Here is a 17,074-nt window from a genome sequence, read left to right as displayed (position 1 = left end):
GGGAGGGAGGAAGGAAGGAAGGAAGGAAGGAAGGAAGGAAGGAAGGAAGGAAGGAAGGAAGGAAGTGGCGGAAGGAAGGAAGGAAGGGGCGGAAGGGGCGGAAGGGGCGGAAGGGGGGGAAGGGGCGGAAGGGGCGGAAGGAAGGAAGGAAGGAAGGAAGGAAGGAAGGAAGGAAGGAAGGAAGGAAGGAAGGAAGGAAGGAAGCGGCGGAAGGAAGCGGTGGAAGGAAGGAAGTGGCGGAAGGAAGGAAGTGGCGGAAGGAAGGAAGGAAGTGGCGGAAGGAAGGAAGGAAGGAAGTGGCGGAAGGAAGGAAGGAAGTGGCGGAAGGAAGTGGCGGAAGGAAGGAAGGAAGTGGCGGAAGGAAGGAAGGAAGTGGCGGAAGGAAGGAAGTGGCGGAAGGAAGGAAGTGGCGGAAGGAAGGAAGTGGCGGAAGGAAGTGGCGGAAGGAAGTGGCGGAAGGAAGTGGCGGAAGGAAGTGGCGGAAGGAAGTGGCGGAAGGAAGTGGCGGAAGGAAGTGGCGGAAGGAAGGAAGGAAGTGGCGGAAGGAAGTGGCGGAAGGAAGTGGCGGAAGGAAGTGGCGGAAGGAAGTGGCGGAAGGAAGTGGCGGAAGGAAGGAAGTGGCGGAAGGAAGGAAGTGGCGGAAGTGGCGGAAGTGGCGGAAGTGGCGGAAGTGGCGGAAGTGGCGGAAGTGGCGGAAGTGGCGGAAGGAAGGAAGGAAGGAAGGAAGGAAGGAAGGAAGGAAGGAAGGAAGGAAGGAAGGAAGGAAGGAAGGAAGGAAGGAAGGAAGGAAGGAAGGAAGGAAGGAAGGAAGGAAGGAAGGAAGGAAGGAAGGAAGGAAGTGGCGGAAGGAAGTGGCGGAAGGAAGGAAGGAAGGAAGAAAGAAAGAAAGGAAGAAAGGAAGAAAGGAAGAAAGGAAAAGAAAGAAGGCAAGCCTATTTTATATGGGTAGGTAAAGTATAATATTAGGCCTGATAGACCCCTAACATCAGTGTGCACAGACATTGGAGCAAATGATTTTTTCAAAAGTCTGCTTTAAACATTTCTCATTAGCTTCTTTACATCAGATATGGAGGTGATGACAGAAGTGAAATCAGTAGCAGCTAAAACACCACTACAGTAATTATAAGATAGCTCTTTATCTACAAGCAGCTGCCAGCAGTCCATACTAATTTATCTAAAGGGGCTTCATACTGTAGCAAATAGCAATAGCAAATGAGACAAGAGAGAAAGAGAAAGCCTTGAGATAAATAACTGCATATATTCCAGCTGCCTCACAGCTGCCTCCAGTAGCCATTAAATGAGATTCCTTACTTAAAAAAAAATACCCTTTCTTCACTATTCATAACTTTTAGTTTCATTTTTTTTCCAATGGACCCTTTCTTTATAAACAGCTTTTCTGCAAAGAAAACTTTCATTCCAGAGACTTTTAAATAGGAACAAAGCTTTGTTATGTTCAAACATCTTAGAGAACTCTTTTTGAGTGTTTACACATATTTTTGATTGTGGATTTGTTTCTGAAAAACTGCTAAATGTTCATAAAACTATAGTTCTCTTGAGAGAAGACAAACACACATTTCAGATGAGTTGCAGAATGTAGAGGTTCCTCTGCATTGCTCAGAGCTGATAGACAGTGTATAGAAGGGAAGTTAGAGCATCTCTAGAGTTCAAGCTTAGCAGGATTGAAATATAATTCCTGTTCCTGAAGGCACAGTATGTCTTAAGAAATGCTTGTTTTCCCAATTGACATATTTTTTTGTCATCTTTCCACAGTTAATGTTAAAATGTCCTGAAGTAATAACATCTACATTTTAAGAATCAACATTTACTATTCTCCCTTCAGCTAAGGAATTTTTCTGTGGCCTTTCATGAAAATCATGTACATGTGCATGGATGTTCTCAGGAAGCTTCAGGGTGGATAGTATTTTTTGCCATGAGACACATGACCACCATTTTTTACAGTTTTTTGAGAGACTAACTGGCTGCTTTGTCCATTTCCTGAGACCATGAGCAAATGTTACATCTAATAGCCAGTGCTAAATACAGCTCTTACCTGCTTCTGCAAGGACTGCTTTTTTTCCCCAGCTGGCCACCCTAAGGAATGCATAAATGGATCAACAGGGGAGAAGAACAGATATCTTGTGATAAAAGGAGCTGTGGCTCTTCAAAAGAGGAACAAGCAGACAGAATTTCCACACAGGGAAGACTCCCTCAACATCCCTTTCAGGCTACTTTAACTTTTGAACAGCACCCCAGAAAGTCCCCCAGTATGAAAGCATACGAGATACATGACTTCTGCTCATTTTCTTTTTTTTTTTTTTTTTGGAAGCCTTTTATATCATTGTTATTTCCCCAGACTTGGAGTACCGTTATTCTGAGGTCTGAAGTTTATTGGGTATCATCAAATTTTTAGTGATGGCAGTAGTGGTGAAAACAGAGTAAGTTTTATGCATTTCAAAACCAACACTCATACAAAATTATTTGAAGATATTTCCTAGAATACTACAATAGCAACCACTAAACTCCTACCATGTAGAACTGCCTTCTGTTCTGCTTCTTGGGATATTCCCACAAGACAAATAACAAATACCAACTCAGTGCTCCCAACACCAAGGCTTAAAGAAAAACCACAACACACAGCCTGAGATGCAAATAATTTCCCAGTACTCATGACTCTCCACAATACTGCACTGTGCTACATTCAAACCTTTCAGCTCCAATTTCACCAGCGCAAACAATCACAGAAAGGACTGGACTGTATCCACAAACTAGAATGAGACAAACACTAGAATGACTAGCAGCACTGCAATAGTTAAGAGTTGCCAGACAAGTGATAGTAATAGGCTTCAACACTAATCCTCTCCTGAGCAGACTGGGAAAAGCTCATAGTTTCTTTGGCTCTCTTGTTCCAGTCTGGCTGCTAATTCAAAACATAGTTGTAGATCAGTTTACATTGTGACGGTCATACCCACAAGGCCAGGAACATTCCTTCGCTTAACAGGAGCACAGGCTCACAAAAACTGTGCAAATGCAGACACAAATCTAAGCCATTATGGATGTCTGGATCTCCCACCCCTACAAACTGGTCACAAACAGAAGGCATCAGTGATTTATTTCAGCTCAGAAGGGCGTTTTGTACTGACCCTTCTTACTGTCCTTATACTTATAAGACTGTGCTGTCATACAGCCACATGAACTCGATTCTGTTCTGACAAAAATAAACTGAAAGATGCACTATGGCACCTCAAGGGCATTCAGTTTGCTAGAAACTGTTCTAAGTCTAGCCCCCAGAAAGGCCTTCATCAGATGTTTGCTTCTACAGACCCATTCCTACTGGTTCACCCTACTTCGTAAATGTGGATACAGCCAGAGTGCCAGTTACCTTTGTAGATTCTGAGTCAAACAAACTCTAAAACCCACGTGATCTTCACAGTCTTCCATGTTATTTAAAGGGAACCAAAACCAAAGCTCATATTACATGAGTTTTGCAGGGGAGGGCAGGAATGGGAAGAGGGGAAGTGAAGACAAAAAAGGGAATAAGGGATGCTTCTGTCTGCTATTTCCTCAGTTATTTAGAGTGGGAACCTGAGAGAGTGGAGATAAAACACCTTCAAAGATATCAAGGATCAGCTATTGGTTTCTTGGGGACTGGACACACTAATCATTTTTTATTTGGCAGAGGAGTTCCTTAGAACGAGCCATTGACTAGCATCATAAACAGCAGGCATTCAGCCAGCAGGGGCATGGATATACTTCAAAATTTGCACCTACAATTTACTGGGGTGTGTGGGGCAATGTATCCTGTTTGATATGGTAAATTAAGCAGGAGTATCAGGGTGCATTTTTATTTTGCCCAGTTAAATTTCTACATATTCATGTTGCCTATTTGAAAAAAAAAAATAAAAAAATAAAATTGGAGTGTGTCTTCACAGCCCTGGATGCAATGCCAGAGCTGTGAAACCTGGTTGAACAAGTTCAGTCAGTGTGAAACAGCCCTATGCATTTTCTGCTGACTTCAGACCCCCAGAAGGAATACTTTGCCTCTATCCACTGAGGCAAGAGTCCATGAGCTGCCTGCAATACTTCAGAATAGGTGTACAGTATTTTTTAGTGCCCAGTGCTGGGGGCTGCTGTGTCTTCTCATCTATTTCAGCAAAACACTTCACTTCAAACTTAACCGTTAACTGTAAACAGAAGTAATTTTCTGTTAAGGCCAACAAACCAGACTGATTTCAAGGCATCTGTTTTAAACCCAGTTTTTGTTTCTTTCCTAAAGTATTTAAATTTCAGAAGCCTATTTTTTTTTTCAAAGCATGACATTTTATGGGGTACTCATGGGGACAAGTACTGCAGCTTGGCTTACTGTAACCTCCACTCCTTTCCCTCCATGTCCTAAATAGCCACCCTCGTGTATCCCTTTTGATGGTCTCTCCAATACCCTGAAGTTATTTTCCAATGCCTAACACCTTGCCACTATGGCTCTTCTACATGCTCAGACCTGCTGTCTAGTACTTTCTCACATAATCCCCTATGTCACCACCATCTGTGTTCCCAATATTATCATTATGTGAAGACAAGCCCTCTTTTTTTCCACAAAAGCACTTAAGTAACACTGTGGCTCCCTGTGTCCCCTATGCCTGCTCCTAAACCTCATCTCACAACATCATTTGCTTTATCTGATTTTGGTTCTCCGTCTGGGCAAGATGAAACAGTGTTATTAGAACTAAGCTATAGTGCTAGGCATACTTTCCAAATAGACAAGGAAAGCAATTTACCAACATTTCCCTTTGTGGGGGCACCAATTCTTTACAAAGTCACTGGTTTTCAAGAAACATTTAAGAACTTTACATTTCTAAGACCCCTAATACACAGAGAAATGTGTCTGAAACTGATCCATCATTTTCAAAATTTACCAGGGAGCAGAGTTAATATAAACTCCAGTCTCAGCAACAGGACTATTTCCATAGGAACCAAACCAGGTTAAGAAAAGCTAATTTTTTACTGAACCGAAACAATCAGGTAAAAGTGAATTGAAACCATTTCTTATTACTCTTATGTGGAGCTGGATTTACTAGATGGAGTTGCCAAAAAATATACTAATGTACATGGCTCAATATAGCTTCCAATACACAATAAAAGGCAAAAAAAGCAAAACTTTCTGGGACAATTTCAGACCATCTCAGTCTATAATTATTGTTCATAACAAAATATCCTGTGGCTATGGAGAAAAAGGCATTCTCACAGGTTTTTAAATGATTCATATTCTTGACTTGTAAAACCTCTCATCTGCCACAGACTACTCAAGGACTCTCAAGAGGAAACCCTGAAAATATTATACTGTCTTAATACAGGAGGTATTTTCCCAACATCCAAAAGGCTTTAAAATGAATTTATCTTGAAATGTCAAGAAACCATCAACAGAAAGCCTTAGTGTATCTTTTCTGAAGAAAAAGTGAGCACAAGGATTGCAACCAGCAATTCAGAAAGGAGCAGAAAAAAAATTCTTGTCATATATATACCCACTTTTAGACTACAATTAAGGAAGCTGTATCAGCTCACTACTATCATTAGCCCACATTACCCTAATGCCTACAACTACAAAAAGTAGCAAGGAACCCTAAGGGGAAGGAGTGAAAGGGACTTACTTACCTATGAGATACATGCCAATCCAGTCCCCTGCATCCACTTCCTCTTTTATATCCCAGTATATCACTAGGTCCTGTGAATGCCCAATGGAGTAGTAGGAGCTGCTGACCATCAGGGTGGACCGGCTGTCTGAAGTGACGAGGTCTGTGTCACTGGTAGACCTAGGAATGGTGACCGTCTCATGGGAATTGTTCCTGATGTCCATGTTATGGAACTGGTCAGGGTTATAGCTGTATCTGAGAGGCTCTTTGCACCGGCGCCGATTTTGTGAGTTCCTAGATGGAGATGCCATGGCTGCCAGGCCCAGGAACCTGTTTTGGTACAGATTCTGTGAAGAAAAAAGAAAGGATAGTATTTACAGTGTTATTAATTTTTCAGTGATATCAGAGCTCAGGAAAAGTAGTAAGTTACAGCAAGAAAACAGCAGACCTTTTTCCATTTATCATTGCAAAAAAGAGACACGAAAAGAGGCAGCATGAACAGTGCTAACTCAGCTCCTACCCTGTAACTCTTACCATGAAAGCAAGTGTAAGACCAAGCTTTGTACCACCAAGCTCAGCCACAACTGAGCTTGGCAGTCTAAGGAAATTAATAGGAGCTGGCTTCCTCCATGTTAATGGACATAACCAGACACAAACACCATGACTGTTGAACTGCCAGAGAGCCACCCTCTTTTGGTATCAGAGATAGTCTTCTCACTTTTGACACCTGGAGTTAAGTGTTAGCCCCAGTAATTCTAGCTACATTTGCAGAGGAATCCTTCTTAAGACACAGTAACTCTAGAGACCACATTTCATTTGGAGAGACCAATTAGCAGTGAGTAAGAGCCGTTCCTCCCTGCTGGGTATCTCAAGAGTGAGCACCATGAAAACATAGTTAACCCTGCTACAAAAATAGAGATGTCTTCACAGAAGTATAAATACAAAATAAGTGTGACAACGTCCCACTGTACAGCTGATAGCTTCCAATGCTTCCAATGCTACAGCTCTGATCTGGTACAGATTTCCGCAGGAGACTGTGAGATACTAAGCACTCCCCGCTCAGGTAAGAATTTATGAATGCACCAGAAAATTAATGACAATTGAGAAGGTTACTGTGGAGTAGTCATCATCCTAGCAGTTGAAAAATATTTTCATTTCAACCTACCCTTCCTCAAGGCAAGCAGAATGACTTGTACAAAATGTGTCTTGGTGCATGAGTTAAGAGCTTTTGTGAGATGGCAGATGGAGAATACTTAAGTTATGACTGGGTTAAATTCTGATGTGAAGACATTCTCTGATACTGATCAAAATACTAGTTATTCCTGACTTCTGTACTGCTTGTTTTTCCATTTTCTGTCCCAGCTTTCCTTCTTCTCTCCCTGCAGCTCTGCTATTTCAATCACTCAGCTTTTCATTATTCATTAGCCTTCCATTATCTGTCTGTTGCCAACCATGCTGTCAAGTCTGTTAGATACAAAACCAGACAGCTTTCCAGTATGCAATGAAATGTTTTTCACATGATCAGAAGTCAAATCGTCCTTTTGAACTCAAACAAATTAAGTGGCAGAAAATCATAGCTCCTTTGTCCAGCCAAGCAGTTACTTAACGCCGCCTTTATTAAGGCTGTGATAGCACAGAAGAACAGTACGTCCTGAAAAAAACCCTAATATTTTCTTTATTAATACTGGTTTTGGGGGACTAATTAAGCAACCTATTATTGCATCTTAGGATTCTGTTGCACAGAAACCGTACAGAGACAAAAAATTCAGCTGGCATGTTTGCACCCCTAGAATATGCTATCACTTTGCAAACATTGCCCGACAACAGTTATAATCCGCTGACCCAAATCCTCACTTACTGCATTAAACTGGGTTTATAAGCAAAAATAGCTCTGGTGGGAATGCCACACATTATAGGAAGGGCTGCAAGGCTGAAGCTAATAATTAGAAAGGTATTTTTTGGGAAGGGGAAGGGGAAGGGGAAGGGGAAGGGGAAGGGGAAGGGGAAGGGGAAGGGGAAGGGCATTGTGTTGCATTTACTGTGCATCTCATCCTGTCTTTTTTTGCTGCTTCTTTTCTTGCATTTATTCACTGTTTATTCACCATGTAAACAGAAAATGCATCTTTTTTCAATCAAGAAACATGCTGTGAACATTTTCTAATCTGGGATGCACAAGCAGGCACACAAACAATCACGGTCTAGTCAGTAAATTAAATTTGTTGGTGGCTTGTGTCACTTAGCAAAGATGGCACTGGCTGTCACAACAGTATCTGACATAACTAGAATTGGTTTTATAATTGTGAGATATCAATGTAACAAACTTGAAGTTCACTCTTCTGGATTAGTCTGTATCATTAACATGGGTTCCCTTGCTCACTGTGCTACCCAAAAGCTACTTCAGTTCAAAGGCAGACATTTTATTTCTGATGACAAATTACTCCAGGGAGTAGTGGTTCTGCAGATACTTTCATTTTTGAATGTTAATGGATGTAGAGTATTAATTAACTGCATACCTTAAAATTAAATTAGACTTAAACAGATTTTTTTTCAGCTTCAGCATGACTTTAAGCAGTTTTAATAAAAATGGTATATTTTTCACTCTGTTTGAATTCTGTAAGTTCCTGTTTTCCTGTATGTTGATGCCAATGGAAAAAATGGCATAATTTTAAAGGAACACAGAAGGCCAAATTCTCCATTAATCCAAGTCTCTTGTTTTTCCAGAAAATCCCCAAATTGAAAGATAAAACCCAAATGAATGAAATAGTCACACATAATTATCTGGATTAAATAATGGCATCAAAATACAAGCATGGCTGTATAAGTAAGTAGGAAACGGGTTAGGTAAAATAGTTATTCCACATTTTATTAACAGCCTTTTGTGTTTTCTATGTAACTATTTAAAGCCCCCAAGCCCTGGTGATAGAATCCCAGCCATGGTGAGGCAGCTTAAAAAGCTACAAAGACATCCTCTTGATGTCTTGTGAAAGCAATCTGATCCATCATGGATACATCATATATTTTAAAAATTTAAACCCTTTTTTAGGGGTGTGAGATTAGTATTTACTCAATCCTTCTGAAGAGGTGTGTACACTACACACACTATACTAAATACTCATTTCTAGTATAGAGTTTAAATCATAAAGCAAGAACAAAGAAAGGCCAAATGTTGGTTGTCAACAAACACCTCTTCATTTCTGCCTCAGAACAGTCACTCTACAGCTGCTTCTACAGTCAGTCCTTGCAGGGGAGTTTCTACCCAGGGATACTCTGCACAAAATGATCCCCAGGCTTCACTTTCCCACTCACTCCCCTCACTTCTGATTTTCAAAGAGCTCAAGAAAGCTTTGTCTCTAAAGATCTACCAGCTACATGAAAGTCCTACCCAAAACCAGATATTTGGAGGATTATCCATGAGAAGCAGTTTGCCATTTAGCTATCTCACTTAGTCCATCTAATGCAAATAAACACCATAAAAATTAACTGAAGATTTATTTTTTTGTTCCACCCATATAAATCCAACTGCAATACTAACAGGTAGAGTAGGAAGGAGCAGCCTAAAGGAAATAACAGATGAGATCTGACTGTAAAGAAAACTGCCTTCAAAAATATAAACATAGAAAACCTGTAATCAGTAAATACCAAGAAAAAAAAATTTCACAGTTTCTTCCCACATTCTCTCCCTTTCTCATTCACACCTCTCTTCCTTCCCAGTTGCTGTTTGGCATTCAGAAAGCACAGAGCTGTTGTCACCAGAGCTGTTTCCTTCACCACCTGAAAAAAATGTACCATCAATGGTATTTGTCTCCCTCTTTGAGACAAGAATCCTCTGGCTGAGAGGCTAAGCACCATTATTGCTAGCTGAATTTCACTACAGGATTTAGATCTGCCATGGAAGCATCCCCTGGAAGTCTGTAGGGTTTAATGATAGGGATTTTGTTGGTTTTTTTTTTTTTATTTGGGATTATTTTAAATCATGCCAGAAAAGTCCATGATGCTTTAGCAAAAAGCGATAGATCTCAGCTAAACATCTGCAAGGATCCAGCTCTGTTCCCTGTTTAGACAAGTAAAAGCTGTCTTCCAGAAACTTTAACTGATACCATTTACTTCCAATTGCTGGAAGATGTATTTGTGCAGGTCAGGATGGTGATACAATGGACTTATACCAAAGACAGAATATAACTGAAATGCAACCCATCACTGGAGCCCTGGCAGATGAAGAAAATGAAGAGAACAAGGTGACAATATTAGCCACCATGACAACGGCTCAAAGTAGTCACTCAGATGTCTGCAAGCATCACTGCAACCCAAATTTCAAGGGCAAGTGCAGAGAAAGACAATGAGATAGCTTTCTGTGATGGGAAACTTGAGACACAGCACATTTATCCATCTGAAAATTTAATACGCCAGTAGTCAAGTCTAATGTCATAGGCAAATCAGATGTGGAGTCAGTCTCTTGGTTGCTCTATCAGAAATTAAGGCTCATCTGGTAAGTTTTTAGCTGTCATTTCCATTTTATCTGTTTTTTTAAAGACATGAAGGAGCTAAGACTGATTTAAAAGTAAAAATTAGGGCAGTGTGGTGAAAGTGATAAATTACCTCAGCAGAACTCTTCAGACCAGCTTGCAAGACGGTAAGAGCATGTCTTAAGATATCATACTAACGGAACAGTAAGCAAAGTGGCAACAGCCTGAATGAAAGATTTGGTCAGCTGGGTGAGATAAAACCTAAAAAGATTTAGAAAACTTAGTCATAGCTCAGGTATAAATACCCAGGGCTGGGCCAGAAAAACAAGTAGGAAAACAACAGTGCCTACAGTCATCAAAAGATGATGCAATGGCGATCTGCAAGCCACAGCTTTGAGGAAGACCTTTAACTTGAAGGTGAGGCTGCTGAAAGGGCTTTTAGCATGTAAAATTGTTTTATTAGAGTATCATTTGGAACTGCTAAATTCTGAAGGACAGGAAACTCACCTCTGTTGCATGGAAGAATAAAAGAACTGGGTGAAAGCAACAGTATATGATAATGAATCTTGCTGCTTCTCCTTATAGGGCAGGACTCTCCCCTCCAGCCTTGGTCTCAACTCAGCAATGTAAAGTCTTTCCTCAGAGCAAACTCTCTCACTTTCCATAGCCCTGAATACTTATTGCCCTGCTACTTATTGCAGGATCTGCTTCCTGCTGTTCACAGGAACCTTCTCATCTTCACCTCCATTGCAGGCCTGCTGTGGAGGCATCTCTTCCCCATCTGCTCTCCCCACCCAGAGCCCTGAGGACCCCTTAGCTGCCACCACTCAGCTGCTTTCAGGGAAACTACACTATCCCTCCGTCAAACTCTGAGGCAGGAGAAGGCAAATTAAATATTCTGATTTCTTTCTTTCTGCCTGGAGACAGTCCTCAACACAGCACATGGTGCCTGCACAGCAAATTTAACTATGAGAACATTGGCATTTTCCATCACTGTGGGCGCAGTACAATTGACTATACGAAATGCAAGGCAATGCAGAGGTAAGAAAGAACACAGATCAAAAGTAAGCTGTAATCAAGGCTACAGCTTCAGCTATCATAATCACCTCCCATCAACTTACTGCCACCTATCTCAACTATTAATTTATCATCCTGTGAGAAAAAAAAAATAAAATTCTTTGGACATTTAAATTTTGGAAGAATTGTTAATATAATGCTTAGGAAAAAAAAGGATTTTTAAAGCATAGCTTATACTACAGCCAAGTCCAGTAAACAAGGGCTTAGAGTGAAAAATGCTATGCAAAGTCTTCATACCATCCAGTGTCTTATTTCCTTTAACCATAAAACCCAACATGAAAGTCATGAAGCTAGGGACTGGAGAATGCCATGAAGCCAAAGGATTTGGAGAGCACAGAGAACTTTGTAGCATCGGTCCATTTATTTCAGAGCCACAGGAATGGATTCTTACTGCTACAAAGGAATCGTTTAATAGCCCAAGAGAGTTGCAGGCTTACATGGTCTACTGACACCCTTTCCTCCACAAGATATTACAGAGCACATAGATGAAACTTCTACTCTTGGGAAAGCTGAAAACATTTCAGAGGAGTCCATGCCATAGAAACACTAGAGAACTTTAACAGCACTTGTCTCAATATTGCACATCTATGGCACAATACACACATGCACACACACACACACATATATATATATATATACGCTTATAATGACCACTAATCAGAAATCAAAGCCATTATACATCAGCAGCGGGGCAAATGGATGTTATTAGACAGTTCATTTTTCCATTTTCTGACCTTTGTGCATTTCCAGTCCAGATGTAGTGCTATGTTAATGTATCTTCTTACATTTAACTTTGCTTCAGTGATGTGCAAATCAGTGCACAAATTAGAATCAAAATGAAAGGGCTGGCCTGAAGGTCAGCCAGGCAAGGTTTGGTGCTAGCGGGAGGGATTGATTCCTGATGCAGGCCTATTAGTCACAAGGCAGAAAAAAGTGGCAGCACAGTAATGAGGGTACTCTTACCATCTACAGAGGAAAAGCACAACTAAGAGCTGTCCATATTTTCTGACAGCATTTAAACAACCTCCCGGGAACAAGAAGATAGAAGCTGAAATATGGGGCAGTGATTGGAAGGAAATTCTTGGGGTTCAGAAAAAGGAAGAAAATCTCTTTGTGAAAGTACTACAAAAGACTGATGAACCCAAGAGAGTGCGATAAAAGACACACATATCACATTAAGATTTGTACTCCTGTAAGTACATAAACCAATTTTCTGAAAAACAACAACAAAAAAGACATTTTACCAGTTTTACATGAGCTGACCCCAAATTTCTCCACTTCATGTCTAACTAAGAGCAATTAACAATCTTATGTTCAAGACATTTGCACTGAGTCAGTGATAATCCACTCATAATTTATTACATAAAGAACTAGGAAGTTTCTGCAATGGAATGCAACTAAGTACAAAATTAATTTCTTATTTTCTGTTAAATCGGTAGCGGCAGAAACAGTCTTGTCTCAGCAGTTCAGCACAGCAGGGGATGAGAAACAGCCATCAAAATTACCCATTACAGAAAAAAGATCTGAAAACACTGCCAATATTTTTAAAGGACATATTCAAGTACACAAGAATAGGAAAATATGCAATATGGCCTGAATATAAAATCTCAAAAAGATAATTATAAGGAAATTAGAATAGGGTCAACATGATAATATCTTTAATCAAAGTAACAGTACACAGCTCCACTCTGTTCTTTCCACACTACAAAATGAAAGAAGTAAGCTTAGCATCTGCTCATATACAGTCAAATACTCCGAAGTGCACAATACTCACCTTTGTGCATGCTTTATGATGCACATAATAGGAAATTTATACCTTTTTCTTGATTGGTTTCAAACACCAGAAGCAGGCAGAGGAGTCTACAGCAGTACCAGACAGAGGAAGGACAGTGACTACCTCTTAACAGGTGCAAGATAAAGCATTTGGATATAGCACAACACACCCACTCTTACCCTCTTACCAAGCATCCTCATGTCCACAAATGCCAGTGTGGACTATGCCAGATTCACAGATACACAAGTCCTTGTGACTGTGGTGGCAAAGACTAAAAGCCTCCATTCTTCACCATTTCAAACCCAAGGACAGTATTTATGGACAACAACCATGGAAGGAAGAAAATCAAACATTCTGTAGCAGGCACTACTATCAGTTTAATCCACATTTTAAAGTAAACAATCATCACTCTAGATGAAGAAGAGGGTTGTCTCAGAAAGCCTGTGTGTCCCACACTGGCTTTCTGTTCAAGAATCATTCCCACATTTATGCAAAGCAGGACTCTGCTGGCCTCCCAGGAATGCTACTTAATCCAAGGGGCTTTCAGTAAGGAGGAGGTTAAGAACAAGGATGCTCTTCTCTGTTACAGGCTGAAACAACTGCTGCTCTTTGAGGTGATCCCCTGATACTCCCACTGAGAAGCCCTGACCGTGCTGGATGTCCCGTTTCAAGTTCTGCACAGCACATCACTTACCTGATGGATTTTTATAACCAGTGGCTTTCGTTCTTCAAGTACTTTGTCCATGAAAAAGATCGATGTGTACAGAGGTCCAGATTAATTCAGCTGAAGTTCTGAGTACTTCAGCCACCCAATTTAGGAATGCAAGACTCCCTGAGTACTCAGAAGGAAGGGACAGGCTCCTTGTAAAAATGACTGAGACCCAGGTAAGGCTTTCCCAGACAGAATTCAGTTCCACCTCTCTTTATCCCTTTTTAAGGAGTCAGTGACTGTTGGGATTCTAGGTCAGGCATGTTAGGTTAGGTAGGAAGGAGTCAGACCTCTCAAGCTGCAAAATTTTGTATTATATAAAGGTAAGTGGGCAAAGCACTCCTGAGGGCAGCAGAAAATATGTATTCTAAGTGCATTAATGGATGCAAAATAGAATTGTACGGGAAATTAAAAAAACATACTAAACTACTACCTGATTACCTAAGAATAGTCTGATTTTGTAGACTACTATAGAATTGTAAACTAGACAGTATATCCAGAAAAAGAGCACAGAAAATAAAATACTTGGTGTAGTATATGCCCTCTATGTACAGGTTTTTTAAAAAATGTAATACCAGTTCACATAGCAGAGGTTTACAGGAAAAGCTGTGAAGATATTCTGCACAATTTAAGAGACTAACAATGAAATGGTGTAGAGTAAATATGAGTTTCCGAAATATATCCAGTAATGTACACTGTTTCCCAGAACTGTCAGGTATAACTTCTCAGTCATTGCTCAGAAGCAGTCCAAGATTTCCCATATCTCTTTCCCAAAGTTCAGCAACTGGAGGAATCTTTTTTTTGTGGAAAGCACTCTTAATTTCTTATACTGCATGAGAGTTATAAAAATCCTACCATTCTCTACCATGAAGAATGCATTACACCTTCCACTAAGACAACTGTTTTACTAGAAAACAAGCCTTGTGTGATGCCTGTAGTGTATGTTGCTACCAGACACAAGAAAAAAAGACTTGTCTAATGTATTACACAGGTGTCAGGCATAGCTTATTATGCATAAAGTATACACACAAAGAGGCAACAGAAAGCAACTAAGCACAGATATCAAAAGAGAAGTTTTTAATATTAACGTCCTTTCAGATACAAGTATAAATCTTTGCAAATGCAATACATGTGTATGTATGATACATACATATCATGTATGTATGCATCAAAGGATTTATCCTCCAGATCTATGCATATAGCATTCCCACCATCCATGCTTCTCTTTTTGCCTAGACACTCCTGTGCAGCACAAGTGGTACACACCACAAGCCATTTATCACCATGACCTGTGTAAAACTTCTGTTGACTCTGTGACTGCCATCCCCCGAAAGAGCAGTGTGCACTTTCCCTCCTACCTCCCTCTATTCCAAGCTTTTGGTAAGGATCCTGCTCCTCTGTGCCATGTCTCTCAGATCACAGCCCATGCCATAGCCATATTCCAGGCAACCATGCACCTTCTTCTCCTCCCCATCCTTTTGTATTCTCAAGGCCTGTCTCCCTTTCTCACTTGTCAATACCATTGTCCCCACACTTGTAGGTAGGAAGGGACAGGACACACAGCATCCCCTACTGTACCATCTATAAGACAGGAACTGCATTAACTCGTGGGGACAATAAACATGCAAAACCCAGGAGGGCTGGAAGGATGTTCTTTTCACTCATGGTTTTTTGCAGCTGCCCACGGTGGCTGACCCCCACTCCACAGCAAAGAGAACATTAAAAATGTCCTGTTTCATTCACTGCTGCTAGACTGTCATGCTTCTTACCTCCATCTGTATTTCTTTAAGAGTGTAAGTGTTATGAAGTGTCAGCCTCTTAGCTTCCTCAGGCAGTGAGGCAGGTAGGTACCATTAGCAGTCTGTCGAGTATTAATGCCTGTATCAACCACTCCTTTGATCTATGCACAACAACAAACCATTACAATAAACCAGTCTTTCAACCAGACACCAGCTTCAGAGCATGCCCTCAGTTCCATCATCTCCCTTTCAATGAGGCCTGAAATATTCCCTGACATTTTAAAATTAATTGGCTACAGAGCTTCTGTTATTACCATATTACCTCCAGACAAATACAGAAATGCCATCCGGTTGAGTGTGCTTGATCCTGCTTACTATAAAGGCAAAACTCCCCTTGATTTCAATGGGGAACAAAGTGACTTTGTAAAGCAAAGGAAAACCCATATAGCTGTCAACAGCTGCAGCTAACAAGGACTAATCCAGACCTGGAAAATAAAGAAATCATATTTTAACTAAAACACTTTAAATGTTTTCATCCATGGACAACCTGTTCTATTGGAAAACACATCACAAAACATGTAGAGCAAGTTGCATTTTAGAATACAGACCACAGCAATTACTCTTAGAATGAGATCTCAAAACCTAAAAACAAACATGTGAATTGATGGGTTAGGATTAATTTAAGATATAATTCATTTTAGACCATAATATCTGAATGTTTTTTTTTTCCTATGCAATTATAAGAATAGAAACCAACACATTTTTCATTTTTTCTAAAGAAAACTGGAACATGAAACACTGAAGCATAGTCATCATTACTGCATGTTTTGTCTGATGTCACTGGATGTCAGTGAAAATGACAGAATGAAATCTTCTTGCAAGTACTAAGAGTTTGAATTCCATGTTTAAGTATGCTTATTCTTAACAGATTGTCTCCTCATGTACGTACACTTCTGGGGAGACTGTGCCAAAAAAATACCTGAAATTTGTTGTTTAAAGAAACATCTATTATGACCAACATTTTGAGAATCAAGAGTTCCTAATCTGCACTGCAGAATGGTAAAGAAAAGCTGACTTATGCTAAATAATGAAACAGATCCAATATTTTATTCTTGAAAATAATTCTAATACAGTTAAAAACTTGATACTAGTGATTTTGAACCCACAAGGCATAGTTTAAAGGGTGAGATGTTTCTGTTCCTGGACAGGTAAAACTAAGATAAGCATTTTCAAACCAGACTGCTACTTACTGTTTCATCTTTATTAAAAGTTGATTATGTTTTGATTGTATAAATCATAACAAGCTTCTACTATAATTGTATTCCTAAGAAAGCAAAAAAAAAAACTGGGGAAACTATGCCTAGAGAAAAGTAATAGTTATGGTATTACAATCTCTAGTTGAGGAACAAGATTCAGACTTTACAAAAAAGAACATGTGGCAGCTTTATCTAGGGCCCAAAAACTCCTACATGAGAGAACAGAAACTGTGTTCAGGGACTCTGTTTTCATCTAGATCACCGTAAGAAAAATCTGAGCCACATATCCAAGGTTTCCTGGGGAAATGCTAGCAAAGGCTAGATGAAATGCAGCCTGGCAGTTTCCTCCTGGAAAACAATTACAGGCATAAAGCAGATTTTCAGAGCAGAAACCACCCATAATAACTGTTGCAGTCTAGTTCAAACAGATGA

General features: G+C 40.2%; 1 protein-coding gene across 5 annotated transcripts in view; it reads right to left on the bottom strand.

Annotated features, from left to right (window-relative positions):
- HECW1 (HECT, C2 and WW domain containing E3 ubiquitin protein ligase 1) overlaps positions 1–17,074 on the bottom strand; it is a 250,224-nt gene that overhangs the window by 158,645 nt on the left and 74,505 nt on the right. For all 5 annotated transcript variants that reach the window (XM_005533197.3, XM_088060634.1, XM_088060639.1 and 2 more), the window contains one exon: positions 5,647–5,971. In XM_005533197.3, the coding sequence (XP_005533254.2) occupies positions 5,647–5,971 (325 nt within the window). The remainder of the gene's footprint in view (positions 1–5,646; positions 5,972–17,074) is intronic.

The sequence above is a fragment of the Pseudopodoces humilis genome, chromosome 1 (assembly GCF_049639895.1).
Source record: "Pseudopodoces humilis isolate 2021_Gansu_Grassland_sample_001 chromosome 1, ASM4963989v1, whole genome shotgun sequence".
NCBI classification, from domain to species: Eukaryota; Metazoa; Chordata; class Aves; order Passeriformes; family Paridae; genus Pseudopodoces; species Pseudopodoces humilis.
The sequence above is the reverse complement of the archived record's forward strand: the minus strand, read 5'-3'. Positions and strand labels throughout refer to the sequence as shown.